The 19,611-nt window shown below is 41.6% G+C and overlaps 1 protein-coding gene across 4 annotated transcripts; it reads left to right on the plus strand.

The window, feature by feature from the left end:
* The first annotated feature begins 1,772 nt into the window (after nucleotides 1–1,772).
* sgip1b (SH3GL interacting endocytic adaptor 1b) lies at nucleotides 1,773–18,586 on the plus strand. Of its 4 annotated transcripts, none has more exons than XM_063461010.1 (24): nucleotides 1,773–2,200; nucleotides 6,438–6,501; nucleotides 6,852–6,897; nucleotides 7,413–7,469; nucleotides 7,827–7,884; nucleotides 8,393–8,568; nucleotides 8,737–8,748; nucleotides 9,261–9,272; nucleotides 10,046–10,070; nucleotides 10,455–10,518; nucleotides 10,653–10,723; nucleotides 10,815–10,889; nucleotides 10,978–11,046; nucleotides 11,130–11,876; nucleotides 12,526–12,647; nucleotides 12,765–12,915; nucleotides 13,065–13,121; nucleotides 13,415–13,526; nucleotides 13,756–13,911; nucleotides 14,041–14,173; nucleotides 14,266–14,468; nucleotides 14,774–14,838; nucleotides 14,971–15,129; nucleotides 15,241–18,586. In XM_063461010.1, the coding sequence occupies exons 1-24, from the start codon at nucleotides 2,191–2,193 to the stop codon at nucleotides 15,261–15,263; spliced, it is 2,667 nt and encodes an 888-aa protein (XP_063317080.1). In that variant the 5' UTR covers nucleotides 1,773–2,190; the 3' UTR covers nucleotides 15,264–18,586. The 4 variants fall into 4 exon arrangements, with proteins under 4 accessions (XP_063317080.1, XP_063317079.1, XP_063317082.1 ...); XM_063461009.1 differs by having other exon boundaries at nucleotides 1,774–2,200; nucleotides 14,965–15,129; nucleotides 15,241–18,585; XM_063461011.1 differs by lacking the exon at nucleotides 13,065–13,121 and having other exon boundaries at nucleotides 1,775–2,200; nucleotides 14,965–15,129; nucleotides 15,241–18,583.
* The last annotated feature ends 1,025 nt before the right edge of the window (nucleotides 18,587–19,611 follow it).

Raw genomic sequence — 19,611 nt, forward strand, 5'->3', positions numbered from 1 at the left:
TCAAACACACACATACACCCACAGACCCATCTGTCCTTGCTGTATCGGTTAGGGTGAGTCACTCTGCTCCAAATGTCCAGCACGCTGCCATTAAAGCAGCTGAATAATCAAACCACTGCTTTGACTAAAGCAATTTGTCTAACACGCGCACACAGTCATAGTTTGTCCTTTGTCCTTCCCGCTCTTGCTTTCTTCCAGGCTAACATTTGGGGTCCCTCCTCCCAGTGAGCATGTCTTATGATTATAGCTGACAGGGTGTACTCTGCGGTGGTAGATTTTCTGCTGTCCTCAAGTGGGACACATTTTTAGCAATAGAAATAGTCTTGCAGCTTTGTGAAGTCAGTATATTGCTCTTGTTTTCTTTCCAGAGAACTAGCAAAAAAACCTTTGAACCAAAAAAACCTCCCAAAAAGTGTGTCTTCAGCATTTTCCCCCCACAAATCAAAACCTATGTGACTGAAATTGAACAAATGATCTCCTCTTGTCATCCTCTCGTTGTTAGATCTGATTGCAGCCCTCAACAGAATCAAAGGCATTATTCCAATCCACCTGCTAAAGCTTAAGTGGCTCACTGGTTCTGATTTGGACTTGTATTACTGATATTTTCCAGTCAGATTCCACTGGGAATTCTTGTTCAGCTTCTTTTTCCTGAAGGGCTACCCTTTGGATGACTCTTTCCATTACTGTGTTCTTCCCATTCAATTCAATGCCACTAAACGTGTTTAGTGGTAAATTAATATTTGTTGTAGCTGCACAACTGTTGTCTGATACTTCCTAACTTCCTAATGAATGGAAGTTATTAGCATCTAGACAGACAAAATAAAAATAAAGCAATAAACAAATACAGGTTTTATGGATTCCTTCTTGTTTTCCTACACAGTACGGGAGAAAAGGCTGAATGTAAAAGCGTTTCTGTTTTCAAAGAAGAAACACACAAATATAGTCATGAAAAGCCGTAAAGGGATAAATGCAGGGTTGTACCACATTATTTATGCACATGCTCAAATATTGATGTCTAAAAACAGCAACAGCCCCACCTGAAGAATGAATTAAATATATTTTTGTATTAACAGAACACTCTATATGAGGAAAGTTTCAAGGTTAGGTTTCATGATCAGCCACCAGCACAGTGAAGTGACCCAGTATAGGCACTGGTCCACTTTTAGCTGTAGAGTATTTGCATGAAAAAGGACAACAAGAGCTTTAAACTCACAGCAAGTGAGTCCTGTGTTTGAACCCACCGGCCTGTGGGGGGATCCTTCTGTTTGGAGTTCTACCTGTACCTCTGTGGGTACTCCAGCTTCCTTCCACAGTCCAAAGACATGTATGTTAGGTTAACTGGTAATAACTGGTGATTCTGAACTGGCCTTAGGTGTGACTGTAAGCATGAAAGGTTGCCTGTCTCCCTGTGTTGATGGCGAGGTGTATCCCGCCTCTCGCCCCAGCATGTCTGCAAAGAAAACGGATGGGCGACCTTTTTGCAGTTCAGAAAATTTTAATGAATTTAATCATCATAAATCATTAAAAAACCCAAATACAACAGATTTATTTTCAAAGCAACAGCAATATTTGAATTAATTCTAAATGAAAGAAAATAGTGTATTTTATTTTATAAGACCTTGCATAGTATGTAGTGTGCCTGCTCAAGGCAAGCCAAGAGGTGCTTAGGCATCAGGGGACAGCAGCCATGTGACCGTGGTTTCAGGGATTGGTTTAGTGCAGATGTGACATCAGCAAGCCTCCCACTCCCTCCCTCCGCCCCTCTCTCCCCTGGTCTTTCTCTGCCTCTCTCTGCCCCTCTATCTCTCTGTAGCGCTCTGTTTTTTTTCCCTCTGCCTTTCCTCAGCATCCCCCCTCTCAGCGATGGCGTGTGTCAGTGCCGCTCGGCCGTCTGGGGCCTAACGCACACAGAGAGGACCCCTATTCCTCTCCCGATTTGCAGCGCATTCCTCGGGTGTCTCTTCTCCCCGTGTCCTTCACCGCTTCTGCTGCCTTGCAGCTCCCACCCCGCCTCCCCGTGCGGGTGTCTGGGAGTCGGGCCCTCGGGGGTGGAGGAAAACAACATCGTGCTTCGCTGGGGAGCTGTGCAGAATTAGCTATGCCCTGCCCAGGCATCTTTTGACTGGTCGGATTCCTCCATTTCTGCCCGCCTGCAATCCAGAGGGCAGCGTAGGATGAAAATCTGCAATCATGATGCAAGGTAAATGATGTGTGCACTCCTTCTTTTATTTTCCACGTCCTGTTTCTCAGCGTCCTCCTCCTGCCCTCTTGTGTCCTGCTGGGCCATTAAAAAAAGTGAATGCAGTGATGTGATCTGTCATGCCGTGCGGACCTCTGGTACGACTGAGCTGTATGCATGACCAGTGTGACAATGTGGCTATTGTGAGTACTTGTGCGTATGCGTGTGTGTGTGTAAGATTTATAGAAAGGTAGCTGTAATGCCTGAGAAGATGTTTGTGGTGTAGAAAGGGGGGAGCTGCCATTCACAGTGATAAAGTGTGTACAGAGTAATGTCCTTTTGGGTTTGTGTTTGTTTTTGCGTGTGCCTGTGTATGTCTGTGTGTGTGTGTGTGTGTGCATGTTAATCTTGCAGTTATGTCATATAAATGTGTATGTAAGGAGAGATGTGAGCAGTCCAAGTAGCTGTACTCATTCATTACTACTAGCTGTTGCTATCAGGTGATCCTTCAGCCTCGGAGCATTTGGTGCATGTCTCATATAAACTGAAGTAAAGGATGCTGTCCTACAGTTAGGTGAAGTACATTATAAACCATCCTGCTCTGCATGAGAGATGCTGGGTCTTTATCATCCATTTGTGCCTACGTGGTAATGGAAGGTGGCTATTATTAGCAGAGGGCCTGCAGTCAACCTAACATGATATTGTACTCGGTTCACAAGCTGGAGGAAACTCACACAGATGTCACAAGCTCACCGTAGCCTTTGTTAGCTACATGTGCACACAGTGTTAGCATGTAGTTAGTGACATTTAGTGAGGTTTGGACTAAAATATAGGTGTAGTAATATGCTTCTTGGGCTTAAGATAAAATGTGCAGGTCCTCTCTATAAATCAGAATCATTAATTGCAGTAGTGTGGGCAGTAATCTTGGCCAGGTGGCCTATTTGTACTAGAAGTTTATGCTTTAAAGGCCACATTGCTAGTTTTACATGTTTCAGACACTTAAAAAAATGTAATTCCTGCTGATCATTTTCCATGGCATACCATAAGGTATCAAATTGATCTTTTCTTCCAGGCAGGAGTAAATGTCAGGAGTGTATAAAAATCAACTTGCAGAAACTTGAAACCTACTTGAGATAGGGTTTCCTTGGCTGTAAGCGCGTAAAAAGAAGAAAACCAAGGGAGTGGGTGGAAAGGATGGACGTCGTGGAAAGGGCAGAATTTATTGTCTGCTAACATAAAGTTAAGATACTCCTGCGTTTGCAAACTGTAAATATCTAAAATACTGAACAAAAGTCAGAGGATAAGATGTGAAGAGAAAGCAGAGAAAACCTGTTCAAACCGCTCATCAGAGCAGAACTGTTCTTTTTCCTTCTTTATTTGAAATCTCCTCTGTGTCACTGGCAACAGCGGCATGCTGGCCACCTCGGTGTAGTTGAGCTACACGCAACTGACAACCAAGATAGCTGACTAGCTGTTTGTTTTAGGGATTTACACAAATTATGGGTGCCATTCTTCTGTTTATCGAGGTTTGCGTTCATACAAACTGTGTCATAGTCTGAAAGAACTTGACAGTGAATCCAAGGCATCGTTCTTGACAATACTTTGTCTAAAAACATTAGTCAGTTTCCACTGTGAACATTTCTCCTACAGCTTTAGTCTTATCTTCTTTCCTAGATGCAGTTTCCTTTGTTGTAAATAGCTGTGTGTAGATGTCAGTGTGTAGATTTCTGCTAATTAACTGTGTAAAATGTAGAACAACAGTACATAGTAGAGAAGAGACTACAAGCTGCAGAACAGACGTTGCAAGGATACCTGAGGTTAAATTTTGTCATATTAAGAAAATGATATATCTGTAAAAAGGCTGAAAGTCTTGTAGCACATTACCAATAAATGCAAATCCATTTGTATTTCACGTGCAGAGTAAAAAAACCCAAAATAACTTAAATTTTAATCCTCGATTTTGAAAGTGGAATAATGGCACTATAGGGAAGTTACATAGTTAAATTATCAGCAGTAATGTGAAGAACATGTTATTTGTGAGTAAGTAGGGTGACGTGTGAATCCATCACTTTGGTCCTTGGAAATGTTTTGCAGAATTGTGTCTAAAGATTGTGTGTCTGTGAGTTGGCATGAAGGAGACCCTAACTCAACTATATTTACAGCTAGTATCATTAATTAGTATGATGCCTCTGTTTAATGAGGCTCTCCTCAGGCAAACTCTGTAAATGGGTTACAAAAACAACAGTCCTGCTGTGACGCACAGTGTGATCTGCATCACTTTGCAGTCAGTCTGACCAGACCTCTTGTATTCGCTCAGTGTGTCATACGTAGTCGTTCAACAGGTTTGTTACTCATCAGTGTTGGGACTGATCTTTACCAACAATGTCACATGCAGGTTAGGACTGGAGAGGAGAATCGTGGTACAGACCTGCGATTGACTAACAAAGAGCAAGGATGCAGGAATAATATTTGCCAGTCCAGCCACTAATACGTCACATCACAGACCCTGTCAGAAGAACGTGAATGCTACTGATTAACATTTATAATATTTGTTAGGATTTAAGTATGAGTGAAGGTAATCACCACATCAGTGACTCAGTATTAATTTAATTTTGAAATGAGTTTCTTCTGTTTTGTGTTTATCTTAACAACATAATATCTGTGACATGAATTAAAAAAGTAAGGCACAAAAAAAAATTAAAAGCGGTAAGTCTGTTTAGAAAATGTGATCCAGTTTAAGCACAGCATGCAGATTACACAAAGGGATGATGAGCAGAGCAACACACAAACGGTATCAGCTGCTTCTGAGTGGCACAAAATGTTCATCCTCCCAACTGTTCATCACACGTGTCCCTGTCGCTCTGGATTTGACTATCAACTGCGCTCACTTCTTCTAAAACACAGTTATGCAAACCTGTCGGTTGCTTATTTGGGGGAAAAGAAAATGCGTGCACACGCACTCAAACTCACACTCAAACACACAGACTTTTTTTTAAAAAAGAAAACTGTGCTCTTAGTCAAAATTTGTGTAAGGTGTCTTTCAAAGATTTTTAAGTGGAGTACATTTAACTTACACTTATTCAGACTTTTTATTTAAGTGAAAAGTTATATGTTATAGTGTAATAGTACGCAAGTCAAAATACATTAAAGTACCTAAAATCACTCATCTTGGTTAACTGCACTTTCTGGAATATAAATACGTTGTATTATTGAGCCAGAATAAGTGATTCATTACTGTGACTATCACAGTAAGCGCTCTAGACCAGTGATGTTGGACTGGAGCACTTTTGACCCTTTAATTCACTCATTAAACAAAAGAGTACTTTATCTTTAATTGCACTAGCCAACAGCCTTCATAGATAACACCCAGAGAATTTTTGTTTAGCACGTTAGCTAATTCCCTCCGCTTTGTATTGCTAATTAGAAAATGTTAGCATGCTAACATTTTATGCTTTAATGTGCTAACATGTTAACAGATGTGATGAACTCCAAACATCAGAATGCTAACACTGCAAATACACGTTAAGCTAAAGTTATTATTAATTGGGCCTAGGTAGCCTCACGGACCTGTTAGCATGCTAGCATGGCTATAGACTTGATGTAATTTTTAAATCAATACACTCCTGCAGCGTGGAGCATCATTAAACAACCTCCAGTTATTTTTATTGTCAGTTGATAATAAGTGCTCCAAATTACATTTGCATACAGCATGTTCTGTGTCCTAATCATTTCAAAAACCTTTTAAAAATCACCATAAGGTGAAACCGAAAAAACGTTTTTCTTTGTGTTTATCGTTCTGATTGCATCGCTGCATGTTGCCAGCCGACAGTGCTGCAGGACTTTTGGCATTCAGTTTGGCTGATGGGATGCTGTACTAGATCCCTGGCTGCTCTGTTGAATCGTGCTAATGAAGTGAACACATTGATCAACGGTTGTTCATTTTTTCTTAACAGCCTACATAGTCAGGGAGGGGACACTGCTTCGTTTTATGCGGAGGCTCCAGATTGCCTGGGGTTTGTTCCAAATCAATACGTTAATTTTTATCTCCGTATTGGGGTTACTGTAACTTCTCTGTATCCACTAGCACGTACTCATCCCCAGGCTCTTATACACCCAGCCCATTACTCTTCTTTGTTATTTGCTTTCAAGTGCATTTTAATGTCTAGATAGTTAATTTTATATTTGGCTATAAAAACTTAAAATGAGTTCTTAATGATAATGTTCACGCGCTCCTTTCCTGTGTGTGTTTCTATGCTAGGACTGAAAAACCGAACCAGGAAAGCCCTGGGCTTACGAAAGAAAGACAAGGACAAAGAAACAACGTGAGTTTCCTCAGACACTCACTGGTAACAGGAGAAAATCCCTAAAACACTTTGAGAACTCATTGGTTTGAGAATGTGAATGCAGAGAGATGTAAAACAACCCAAACTACTGCTATGACACTAATAAAGTTCTTGTCGGATTTATAAAATTATAGGAAATTCTGTGCTATAGGTCTATGTGGTACATGCAAGAGATACCAAAAATAATCTGGGTACCACAACATGGGTATTTTACATGAAATAATTTAAAACAAGACCTGGACCCACTTTTTTAAAACCACATACAAATGAAGAAAAATCTACTGGTATACTGGTACCTAATTTTTCCATCTGCTTGTTTTGTCAAACAGGAGCTCACCTGACAAAGAAGGAAGTGGAAGTGGAAAGAAAGGAAGCGTACGTACATTGTAGACCACAATGAAAGTGTTTCCTTTTATTTACCTCTTTTTTTTTGGTCCTCTAAGTGTCTGTGACTGTTTAACAGAGGAAACTATACCTAGGAGATTATTACAGCACAACAGGAAACTACAGCACAGTGACTTTAACAAGATTTAAACAGATTAGTTGGAGGTCTCTTCCTGTTAAAAGGTAGTTTTTCTGCACCGCTGTTTCCAAGTGCTGCTTTTAGGGGATAAAAATTTCATTTGGGTTCTTTCTTTACCTGGACATATAAACACTTTGGGAAGACTGTTAACTGGTGCTATAAATAAAATTAGATTTAATTGAACTGGGCCTGCAGCAATAATTTATTCTGATTATGGTACATTAAAAAAATATCACTATTGATAGGGATGATAGCAAGATCTAATAAATCAAACATTCCTCTAAGGAATTTTTGATATTAAAAGAATTTTAGTTTAACGTCATAAGCTTTTATCATTTTGCCTTCTTTATGATCTCCATTTTGATAGAAAAAGGCCAACGGGGCTCCCAATGGTTTCTATGGGGAGATTGATTGGGACAGATATGTAAGTATCCACAGCCTACACCTGCACATTTTCTCTCTTTGTCTCTCTTTTTGCATGGACTCTGCAGCTCTGGCATTGGAAATACTTGCAGTGCTGTGCTGTGCAATCAGTGTCATGTGATGCCAGGTTTAAAATTACCGAGTAAAGGGTACAAATGTGTGTGAGTTATGGCGGTGCATAATCTGTGAGTCAGTAGGAGCTTCATCAACCAAGTGGAACGTCTCCAGCAAGACATCTGTGAAATCTAATCTACATTTCTATGCGCTGCTGAAGAGTTTGAGGGTGGCTTTGTTACAGTGTGTGTGATTGGCTAGAAATGACCGTCACCGTTTCCCTCTCGCTGTCTCTCTTTTGCAGGCCTCTCCTGATGTAGATGAGGAGGGCTTCAGCCTCCGGCCTGGTGACGAGGGTGATGATATCCTTTTAGTAGGAAGGAGAAGTAGCACTCTTAGGAGTCTTCGCCAGCAAAAACTATTGATCTGTTTGGCTTTGTGACTCATTGGTTGAGTGCTTCTCAGCATTAAATAGGCCAAATCCCTGTGTATGTGTACCCCTGCTGCAAGGCAGCCGGACACAGCCACATTAGGCCGAACCAGCTTTACAGTTGTCGCTAAACCACAGTTCTCATTAACCACTGACGCTCAGTTCTGCTCCCACAGGTGTCAGCAGTGGGAGTATATGTTTGAACTGGATTCATAGATAGTTGACACTGTGGAGACCTTCCCTGAGCAGGAAGATTTAGTGGAGGCGGAGAAGGAGTGTCAGTTACAGCAGTTGTAATACTGGTAACTGGGACACAGAATGGATGTCTCACTCCTGTCCTGCACTGTTGTCCTTGCTTTAAATGCTACAGAAGGTTGAATTATCTGCATTTTTGTACAGCATGTTGTACTTCCTCCTCTTTGCCCTTTACAAGTGTTCACCAGCCTCCAAAGAAAAGCACTTTTTCTCGTCCAGCGACTCAGAGGATGACGAGGACAGCAAAAAAAAGTTCAAAATTAAGATCAAGCCGCTGGTGTCAGACAGTGCCAAGTGTGTGCTTCCATCCATGGACGAGCTAAAAGCGTCAGTGGGAGGCTTGGCGCTGTCCCCGTCTCTGGTGAGTGCTGCTGATCTGCACTCCTGTTCTGCTGCACAGTTGTGAAGAGCACAGTAGTCACGCTCAATGCAGTTCATATACTTTACCAGCTGCTAATTTCTCTGAAGTCTGTTTGACTCTCTGCCTGCGCTTGTCTTTTCTTCTCACTTATTTGCTGCCCTCTTGTAGAGGAGAAGTCCGGTAAGCCTGTCACACATTTTCACATCTGTATCAGCACCCTGACAGATGGCATGAGATGTGGTGAAAACGCTTGATAACGTGTTCCCTCCTGTCGTAGTGTTCTCGTAGACTGTCTTCGCAACCTCAGTGCCTCACAAAAATTCACAACTTTCTTTTTTTTGTTGCTTCTGTTCATTCAGTTTTGTCCTGCTCGGCGACAGCTTTACTTAAACCTTTGTGGCAAAGCGTGTGCGTTACATAATGCAAAGTAAACCTAACACACATACAGTTCCAAACCCGTTGATCTATAGGCCCGCTGTCTTCACTGTGAGGCTGTGTGCGTGCTGATTGTAGGTGATGCTCGTATTGTCCGCATAATCTCCAGGGAGTTATGGCTCATGCTGCATTATTGAGGCTTTGCGGTTAAAGTAAAGAGATGCGGTGTGTGTAGTTGTAGTTAGTTGTCCATTTGACTGATTTGTCACTCACTCTCTGACCCAGGTCTGTTCTCTCTTCCTTTTTGCTGGTCTCAGAGACGCAGTCCGGTAAGTTTTCCCTCTGCTGGCTGTTCTACCACTGATAGCCCCAAATGCAGCTTACTGATCTCCGCTGCCTTACTCTGTACAATGCAGAAAATAAAGAGAAACATTTTTACCTCAGGCTGTAGTGCTGTTCATCCGTTGTTTAGTTAGCGAGTTGCCTTGTCCACCAGAGATACCGACGGGAGAAATTTCCGCCTTATCTTGAATACGTGACACTTGACTTTTGCCTCTCAAAGCTCCAAAAAATGTACCACAGCTCAGCAGAAGGGGTACGCCATTAATGTTTACACCTTGTCATGCTGTCATGTCAGCATGAGCCTCCCACCACGGGTAGATGCACACTTCCTTCTGCTGACTGACACAGTTAGCATGTGTGCTTCGTTCATGAAAAGACTCACAAGAAAGTATGTATATTTTTCTGATGATCATTTCTGAAAGGAGGCATTTCTGCTTTTCAGATGCTTTTTATTTTTTCGAATGGAGTTGTTAGTTATGATTTGGCAGCACTAGACAAAGCACAGACTTCTCAAGCTGATGTCTCCAATTCTGTTCAAGTCACACCAAAACTATCAAGACTGATGAAGAGCACTTAAGCCAGAGGAGTAATACACAAATTAGATTTCCTATAATCGTACTGTGTTTTGATATAATAAGAAAGAAGAACATCTTAAAGGACTGAAGATCATGTGTATTTGTATACGGTGTATAATATGATCTGTAGCCTTACTTTTCTTTTGTTTGGATTTCTTTTTTTTCTTTTTTTCTTTTTTTTGCAGGGGCAGATAAAAAGGAACTTGTCCTGTAAGTACACATCTCTAAAAATCGCTTTTCAAAATTCCTCCCGTATTCCTTTACTTGTGCTCATAACCACATTGCTACTGCACGCATATTAAAGAGGTTATATTATTCTCATACCCAGCTATTTGAGGAGCTTTGCATGAGTCGGGTTCAAAATAATCATTTTTTAACTTATTCTAAGCGTCGGTTTAGTCATTTTTTAAATTCTATGTCTGAAACAAGCCTTTTAAGCATCTCTTCCTTTGAACCAACTTTCTTCTGATTGGCTGCCACTTGTGAACAAAAGGTTTGAACAGTTGGTGGATGGGACTTCTCCGCTCCTAGCCAGAACAACATAACAGTAGTCTCAGCAGAACAGGAGCTGAGCTTTTGTTATTTTTCTTATAGGTGAGGAGATCGCTAGACCCAGACGCTCAACCCCGATACCGAGTCCTGCCCCAGAGATGCAAAGGTCTGTCATCCTTTTAGCAATGTTGGCAAATTAAACGCTTCTTTCATTAAGATGGTATGCTATTGCTCTGCTTCAGATGTCCCTCGAGCAGCTATGTGTGCTATTTTTTACTTGTCGCATGTGTTTTTTTGCAGTGACAGGCTGTCACAGAACACTCCTGCCTTCTTTGAGCTGCCTTTAGAGAGAAAATATGCCAGATATGATGGTCAGTCCTCCATTGATCGGACATAACTTTACCCAAATTAATAAACTCCCTTTACAAAGGTGACACTGTTCCCCCCTTTATCCAATGACAGTGGTACCTTCGGACGCGTGGGGAGATTCTAGACCCCGATCAGAATCACAGCTGAGCAGAAGTTTTCCAACAGGGGGTGAGCAAACATGAGTGAACTTTATCTCTGTTGTAATTCGTGTTTCTAATGAAGTTGTGCTGACCTTGAATTGTTGCACCTGTCGCAGCTCCGCCTCCACTCCCTCCAAAAAACATTCCATCGAGAAGTCACTACGGCTATCCTTCAGAATCTGCTGGTAAATTTATTTTCAAACATCAGGTCAAGAATATAGTTAGATCAGTCAGCTGTGATCTCACTTCTCCAATATACTCTTTGCAGTCGATCTACCCAATGGGAGGGCGGCTCGCAGTTCGGCACCAATCTACCTGAATGTCCTCTCCCCAGCCTCTTACCGAGGCTCCCCTGCCCCCGACCTAGACGACGTCTTTGGACCCACGAGTGAGGACACCATGTCTCCCAGATGGGTTACTTTCACTGATGACAGGCCCCCACCGCCTGATGAACCGGCTCCACCTCCGCCACCGGACTCTCCTCCTCCAGACACACCTTCATCCACCCCCTCCACCCCCTGCCTCTCGCCTGGACCACCTCCAAACGAACCCCCACCTTCACCTCCGCCGTTTTCCCCTGGGTCTCCTCCTCGTTTCACTCCGCCAGACTCGCCTCCCTCCATCCTACTCGGACCTCCTCCTCCAGATGAACCAGCCCCTCCTCTGCCCCCAGAATTCTCCCCCTCTAATTCCCCTCCTGGGTGCTCCGAAGAGGATGCTATTGATGAGGAGGTGCTGCAGTTTGCAGAGTACTCTTCCTCCCCTGCCCCCATCAGCCCTGTGCCTCCTCTGCCAGCGGAGCGTAGATCCCCTCGTGCTGGAGTCACGTCTCCGCTGGTCCTGGGGGGTTTAGGGGGTAAGAGGACTCCAGAAGGTGTAAACCTGAGAGAAGATGTACCAGACTTTGTGGGTTCCCCCAGAGAGCTGACGCCAAGCTTCAGGGGCACGCCACCTCCTCTTCCTCCAACTACCTACAGGTCTATCATGTCTTCCCCGGGACCCTACTCAGGCAGCAGTGAGTACTCTTGTGTTGCTGCAAACACGCACAGTGGCCTCTTTGAGATTCATTTACACCAAGCACGATTAATGTTTTTTATTTAAATTCTGCAGTGTCCTTTAATTTTGTTTGCTTTGAAAAAAGTAAGAATGATGAGGCCACCAGCACAGCCACAAAAATAAAAATCACAGAGATGAGCAGGTCAACCTTTAGTGACATCTAGTGTTGTGATTGTGAAATAACAGCGTTTTGTTTGTAGTGCATAACAGGTCTTATCTTTCCAGAAATATAAGGAAATATAATGTTGATATTTTAAAGGGGGACTGCTGAAAATGCTTAAATGGTCTTGTTTAACATATACCATCATTCAACTGGTGAATACAAACAACAAGCATCCCACATTAGACCAGTATGAAAATTACAAGATGCTTTCTATCAGCACAGAGATCAAGTGGTAACGTCTTCCTACAGATTTTTTTTCACCCGTGAATCAGAAGAACACCTACAAAAATCTCAACAGCAATTTTATTTCATGCCAGAACCAACCAGAGTCTCGCACTCCAGTTTCTCTCCAAACACAGCTGATAGAAGGGAAGTGCGGCAATAAAAATCTCCGTCACTGTGAACTGAAGGCTGTGCTAACCACAGACACTGGTATGTGCCACAGGCCCCTCATCTCCAGCTCGTCCTACCACACCTCAGTCTCGAGGCAGCCCAGTCCCTCCGCCTCCTCCTCCTCGTCCGTCCTCCCGACCAAAGCTGCCCCCGGGGAAACCAATCACAGACCTGGTATGTGGGAAAAGCCCTTTCTTTTCTTTTACCCTCTCTCTCTCCCCCTCATTTATCTTTTGTTCCTGAGACTGTGTTTTTTCATTCTGAACAAAATAACTTGTGTTACATCTCCAGACCCGGCCATTCAGTCCGCCAGTTTCAAGCAGCCCCCCGCCTTTTGCCCCCCTGGCCCGGGCAGAGAGCTCTTCATCAATCTCCTCCATTACCTCACAGAGTGCAGCGTCCACCCCAACTTTAGGAAGGGACCTCAACTTGTCCACCACAGGTATGCTAACAGCAAGATGGCTGTCATGCTCGTCTCTGCGGCTTAGCTGCGCATCTCAGTCCACATGTTGTCTGTCACTCATCGTGTCCTTGCCTCACAGTCTTGTCCCTCTCCATGATTCTCTCTTCCTGATGTCTCTGCTCACTCAGAGGCCTCGCAGCCTCTGGTATGGTTTGACCACGGCAGGTTTTATTTAGCTTTTGAAGGTGAGTTGAGCTACAGTGCTGCTGTAGTGACACCAGTGCATGCACTGTACGCACCTGCCCCGTTTCTTTACTGGCTGTGTCCACAAGAGTGCTGCCACCCATCCCCATCCCATCCACTGCTCACTTACTTAGAATCCAGATCCATGATCGAGGCTTTGGTTTTGCTTTAATTGTTTTTTAACTATTCTGTCCTCTGTGTGTGAAACCCACCTTCAGGCAAGTAAGATATAACCCAACTACGGTTTTATAAGGAGATGTTATAGCAGTGTCACTTGTGTTTATGTGTGTTTTAGGGTGTTCCAGAGGTCCCAGTCCACTCACCATGGGACCCCAAGACACTCTGCCAGTGGCAGCTGCCTTCACAGAAACCATCAATGCCTACTTTAAAGGCGCTGACCCCAGCAAGTAGGCTTACATTAAAAATGCACTGACATCATGTCAGCATGGATTTATGCTAAAACTGAAACACTGCACTGCTAATAATGGCAGACAGGGGAATGTTTCTAAGGCAGACTGGGCTAGGTTGTTTTAAGCCTAATTAGATGTACACAGTTCTTTGTATTCAGGGTTTTTATACCGAGAGGGATCTGTGAGCTTTATATTTTGTTTAGTTTGAGTCCTCTCTCTGTCTCAGATGTGTTGTGAAGATCACAGGGGAGATGGTGCTATCCTTCCCCGCTGGCATAACCAGGCATTTTGCGAGCCACCCAGCTCAACCTATCCTCACTTTTAGCATCAGCAACTACAACCGACTGGAGCAGGTCCTCCCTAATCCACAGCTGCTGTGCTGGTAAGATGAAGATTACAGACAAACACATATACTGGAGCGGACAGTTGCCCATTTTTACAGTCCAAACAAAAGAGATTCATAGTGTTACCTCATGCTGGCTGAATCAAAGATGTTCCTCTCATCCCTTAGTGATTCCACTACTGACAGTGTAGACAGAAAGGAGTTCTGGGTAAATATGCCAAACTTGATTAGCCATCTAAAGAAAGTGGCTGAACAGAAGCCTCAGGCGACATACTACAATGTGGATATGATCAAGTATCAGGTATATAATATCTGTTAATATTCACGGATGTGTTTTTATATTTTTTCTATCTATCCAGTTATTTCACTGTCTTCTTTGTCTTTGCCATTTAGGTCTCAGCAGACGGGATCCAGTCCACTCCTTTGAACCTGGCAGTGAGCTGGCGTGGCGATGGCACCAACATAGACCTTAGAATAGACTACAAATACAACACAGAGGCTCTGGCTGCCCCGGTGCCGCTTCACGACATCAACTTCCTGGTTCCTGTTGATGGAGGCATTGCCAAACTACAGGCCATGATCCCACCTGCCACCTGGTGAGGATTCCTGATGACAAGGAGTCTTAGTATGTGGTCTTATTGAGAGGCTAAGGCCGAGCTAGTATTGTAAACTGAGCAAACTGACGTGTATGTTAGTGCATCAACCGTCTACCTTTTACCATCTATTTGTAGAAACTAGCCTATATTATTTTCATACTCTGTATTTATATAAGTGTGTATAAATATTGGCACAGTTGCCTGTGTATTATTGATATGCACTGCATTCATAGTATTATTATATCTACTCTTTAGAGTACATGTGAGAGAGTAACATGTAACATGGAATTTCTTTCCCCATAAAGGAATCCGGAGCAGCAGACAATACAGTGGAAAATCCCAAGCCTGTCTCACAGGTCTGAGAATGGAGGCAAGTATTCATTTTTGCCATGTTTATAATATTTAACATTTTTAATTTCTACTTCATCTTCTTCTTCTTTGGATTTTAAAAGTAAAATCTTTTGGTCCCGTTACGCAAATATCACATGTCTGGTAGGAGTAGGGGCTCTCCTGGGCCGGTTCCAGATGATCGAGGGTCCCTGTAAACCCTCCCAGCTGGCAGTCCAGTTCACAAGCGAAGGAAGCACTCTGTCAGGCTGTGACATCCAGCTGGTCGGGACTGGCTACCGGCTATCATTGGTCAAGAAGAGATTTGCTGCAGGTCAGTTTAAGCATCAGAAACAGTGGCTGACTGTCTTCAGTCTGTGGTTTGTTAATATAAATGCACACGGGCACTTCCCAACTATCTGACATGTCTTATTTTGTTTCACAGGGAAATATTTGGCAGATAATTAGCGGACCTGTTTGCGAACAGAACCAAGAAAATCAATGGCTTTTGACTGTGAAGACTATGGATCATCCTATGTTTAGTGCATTTGAAAATTTATCTTTAGGAGCCATTAGATTTAATGGCTGGAGTTTATTAGAGTAACAGATAACAACACACAGAGGTGAAATGTGACATTCTCGGTCAACTGACTGCTGCTGAGTTTATGCAAGTAAATACAAGTCATTAGTTTTGTGCACTTGGAACACTTATGAGCTTATATAGAGTAACGTTTAGGGAAACCCCAAGTCTATGTTCTTGTTAACTTAAAAATAATTGTGGATTTCATACAGTGATCCAGCTTTATTTGTTCTATTTTCCTCTTGTTTCACGGGTTATCACTTCGAATGCACTCTTAAAGATGATGTGAATAATTTGTATGACAAAACAATCTTAAACGAGGTGGAAAAGATGGAAAACGTTTTAACATAGGTTTGCTTTGCAGATGTATTCCAATTAGTTATAGTCACATGGTACTGTCTGATTTGCACTGCCACCTTTAAATCAGATGTTTTTTGTTTATTTTCAACATGTGTGACTGTCGTGATTGTTGTCCAAGCAGAATGTATTCCTCTGTGTGGACAGCTTTGACACCGTCATATCCCTTTTATCTGTCTTATGATTAAAGGTGACAGTTTAAAATGACCTGCAGCACTGGAAGAACATCAGCACTATGAATCCTAAGGTGCTCTTGACATGGAATTATGTTTGCGCCTCAGTCCTGGGAACTTTAGGGAACAATTTGATCATGGGTCATGATCATTTCCTTCTAGCACATAAATTCGATTTTGTAGGGAAACTCGTCACAATAAAGGGCGGAATAATTAGAGCAAATAAAACTGTTTGCTCTATGATTTGTATGCTTGCTCCATTTAATCATCATAAGCCCACGATAACCAAGATCCAAACTTAATGCTTATTTTGCTTCCTTAGACTGAATGAACCATTTTGACTTGGTTTGCAAAGTTACATTTTGATTTATAGTCATTGTGAGTGTTTTGGATAATTGGAGCTATATTTGTGGCCATATTTGGATGACAGGGTTGCGGGCTAAGTTCGCTCTAGGTTCACTCAAGTAATATAGAGCAGAGACTTCTAGGACATGATGTGCAACACAGCAGGACATTTGGCAGATGGCTCTGAGAATGATCAAAAAGACACCCACATGCACGACGGGTCCAGTTCCTATTAACAGAGGTGGTGCCTTGCAGAAAACGAGTGGCATAGTTAGTCCACTGAGGACACCACTGTCATTGGAAATGAAAAGGTTTTTTTACTAAACTGTAAATGTTAGAGGTGGAAATCACCAGACGGTTGGGTGAAAGTCACATATCTGTTGATGTCTTCACAGACAAATTCACATTTGAGCCGACGTGAGTTTACTAAATAACATTATCTCAGGATGATGGTGATTGAGCTGAGCGCTTTTGTTCGTAGTATTCAGAGTATTTTCATTCATTTCGTAAAATATCGAAATTTGGTGTTCACGTATTGATAAAATACTGCAATAATATGCAGTGTCGATTTTTTCCCCCACCTCCTAGTTTATGGGGATTGACTCATTTTTGGAGGCAGCCTTGAGTGGACGTTAAAGGAACTGCAGTTTTGGTCATTTCAGAGTCAAAAATCAGGCCTCAGTTTGTTGAGTGCAAAAGAGTTTCTTTACAAACCACACTTGATGCGCTGGAAAGACTGTGCTCAGGGCTGAAGCGTATACATAACGCCATACTTTCACACACACAGCCTTTAAACACTACTACTGGAAGCATTTTTACCATTAACGAGTCGTGTTGGCAGAGAGTTAGAGCAGTGTGACCTGGTGCACAACAAACACATCGAATTACCAGTAAAGGGCAAGTGCAATGTTGAGATACATCAAAGGTCTCACATTACAGGACACAGGTGGAGTTTGTGGTGGTGTTTTGTGGGTAGAATTGCATTATACTGAGCTGACGATTATGTGTGAAGCTGCTACTTTCACTGGGACAGCTTGGGTAATTTATCCAGAAATTATATTAGAAAGTCTAGAGCCAGATGCAAGAGTGCCATACACTGAGGAAAAGGACCTTTAAGTTTCCAGAGAAATCTAAAGGGACCAGGGCTATGGATTGCAGGAGTTGCCTTTGATGCTGCTTATAAACTCTGACAATAATCTTTGATGGAGGACATCACAGAGCAATGAAAAGAAGTGTCTATCAAAAAGACAGCACTATTTATTTCCCTGCTTTATTTTCTCCCTTTTCCCACCATGTCGAATAAATGTTTTATCATTTTCTAATAGCAATATTTAAAAGACTTAAGTGTAAAAAGTGTACATAAAAAGCTATGTTTCAAATATTTCTCTGAGCATATGGACGTGTCTGTGATCGTCTCTTGGTTTATTGATGTCAGCGCTCATAATGCATTTGGTTCTGCGTAACGACACACAACACTCTCTTCATCTAACGTGGGTTTCTTGTAACAAAAAAACAAAGAGAAAAAAAAAAGAAAAGGTGTTGATGAATAACTCCAAACAGTGGCGCATGAAATCTGCACCTGTCCATCACCGGTCTTATCAATGCAATACCACTTTATCCATTTCAGTGAGGTCATGATGTGTGTGTTGTTGTATCAGTGTGCTTTGAGAAGAGACTCCTTTGCCTTCACTTGCGCCTCCATTCTCTATTTTGCTGGTGATGCACCTTCAGAAACTCATTGTCAATCAAATCTGGCATGCGTTCAATGACGTACCCATCCCATGCATCCGATAAAGGTGTTTGACATCCTCCTGTGTTTGACTTGCACACAAAAGCACACCTTCAATTTTCTTCATGAAACAAATTGTTGCTTCATGTCACATGTGTGTGTTTCACTTTTTTACAGAGCGTTTCCATGTGTTGACTCACACTTTGGACTCGGGCGAAATTTAGTTCCTTAGAAAAAGAAACATGGCTTTTTTTTGGTTGAGTAAGAACAACTTTTGTTTTTCTTCTGTTGAATATGCTTATATTTTTCTTTGCCTTATTTTTGAGTGTACACTAATATTCCAAAACCAGAGGTTTTCTGTAAGTTTATTTTTTCTACAACTTTTTTGGCTGTATGTATTCTTTCACTGCATTAGGATCAGAATATGCAAACATTTCATGTAAATTTCCCATCCAAAGATTTTGAGAGTAAATATATGAAAAAAAAAAAGTCATTATAATGTAATACCTGTTTTACTTGGTAATAAAGAAGAGGAAATATGAGTCATTTATCTCCTTCTCATTTGTTCAAAGATGTAAAAATATAACACCTACAGGCACATAACCCGTAACATTAAATGTACATCCTGGCGCTTCAGCGACACTGTAATTATCTGTCATAACTTAATAGTGAGGTCAAATAGGCCGAAAATCATCATCATCAGTCATCATGTAATATAAGTAAACACTCCCAAGCAACTACAAAAACAGTCCTTAGTGAGATTATGGGAATTTTTTACCCCGTCATGGTCTTATTCCTGTACATGATGACAGTTTATGAAGCAGGATGAAGGATGAAAAAGAGAATGAGCTGCCTAGTTAGTTAAAAATAAACTGTATTATAAGAATATACATAGATATAGATATAGATAAAAAGTTTAATTTACTCATATCCAGTTATTTACAAATCATTATCTTTTAATTTAATAGTTATCTTAATTTGATTTAATTATCTTTTAATATTTCTTTCATCTATTCCATATTCTTTTTAAAAAATGTATTTAATACACTCTTATCCTATCTTAGAAGAGTGTTTTCCCCCCACATATGTTTCTTTTAAGGATGCATTCAAGGATATACTTTTTCCACAGCAGCTAATTGCCATGAAACGCAGGTGTTGCTAATCACATAAAAAAAGGCTCTGTGCATAAACTGGCCAGAGCATGAATATTATATTTTTTTATTGTGTTATATGATATTATTATATTATTTGTAGCTCCTGTATTTATCTTTTTCATGTCAGTATAACGTTTGTGAAAAAGGTATATTGTTGCCACCTCTGTAACTGTTATTATAATTATTGGCCTCCTTTAATAAAATGCAGGGTATCAAGCAAGAAATACTCAGAAATGGTACTTTTTACTGACATGAGCCCAAAGTGCTTTACAGGAAATAGTTTACCACAACACAACGTTAAAAAGGGAAGAAGATGAGTGATGAAAAGGGTACACAACTTTGCCTTTAACGTAAGGTAAGGTGAGCTTTAAAATTATATCTACTGTAAAATGTAATGTAATGTAATGAACTCAGCCTCTCGTTTCCAAGCTTGTCTCGGTCGTTCACCTCGCGAGACTTCAACAAGCCCTTCACCGGA

The sequence above is a fragment of the Pelmatolapia mariae genome, linkage group LG18 (genome assembly GCF_036321145.2).
Source record: "Pelmatolapia mariae isolate MD_Pm_ZW linkage group LG18, Pm_UMD_F_2, whole genome shotgun sequence".
Taxonomy (NCBI): Eukaryota; Metazoa; Chordata; class Actinopteri; order Cichliformes; family Cichlidae; genus Pelmatolapia; species Pelmatolapia mariae.

Bases quoted from the DNA above. Each gene is read 5' to 3' on its own strand.
- sgip1b (XM_063461009.1), top strand. The intron at 11,877-12,525 runs GTGAGTACTCTT...TATGTGCCACAG, and splicing joins GGGACCCTACTCAGGCAGCA to GCCCCTCATCTCCAGCTCGT. The intron at 12,916-13,064 runs GTATGCTAACAG...CTGCTCACTCAG, and splicing joins CCTCAACTTGTCCACCACAG to AGGCCTCGCAGCCTCTGGTA.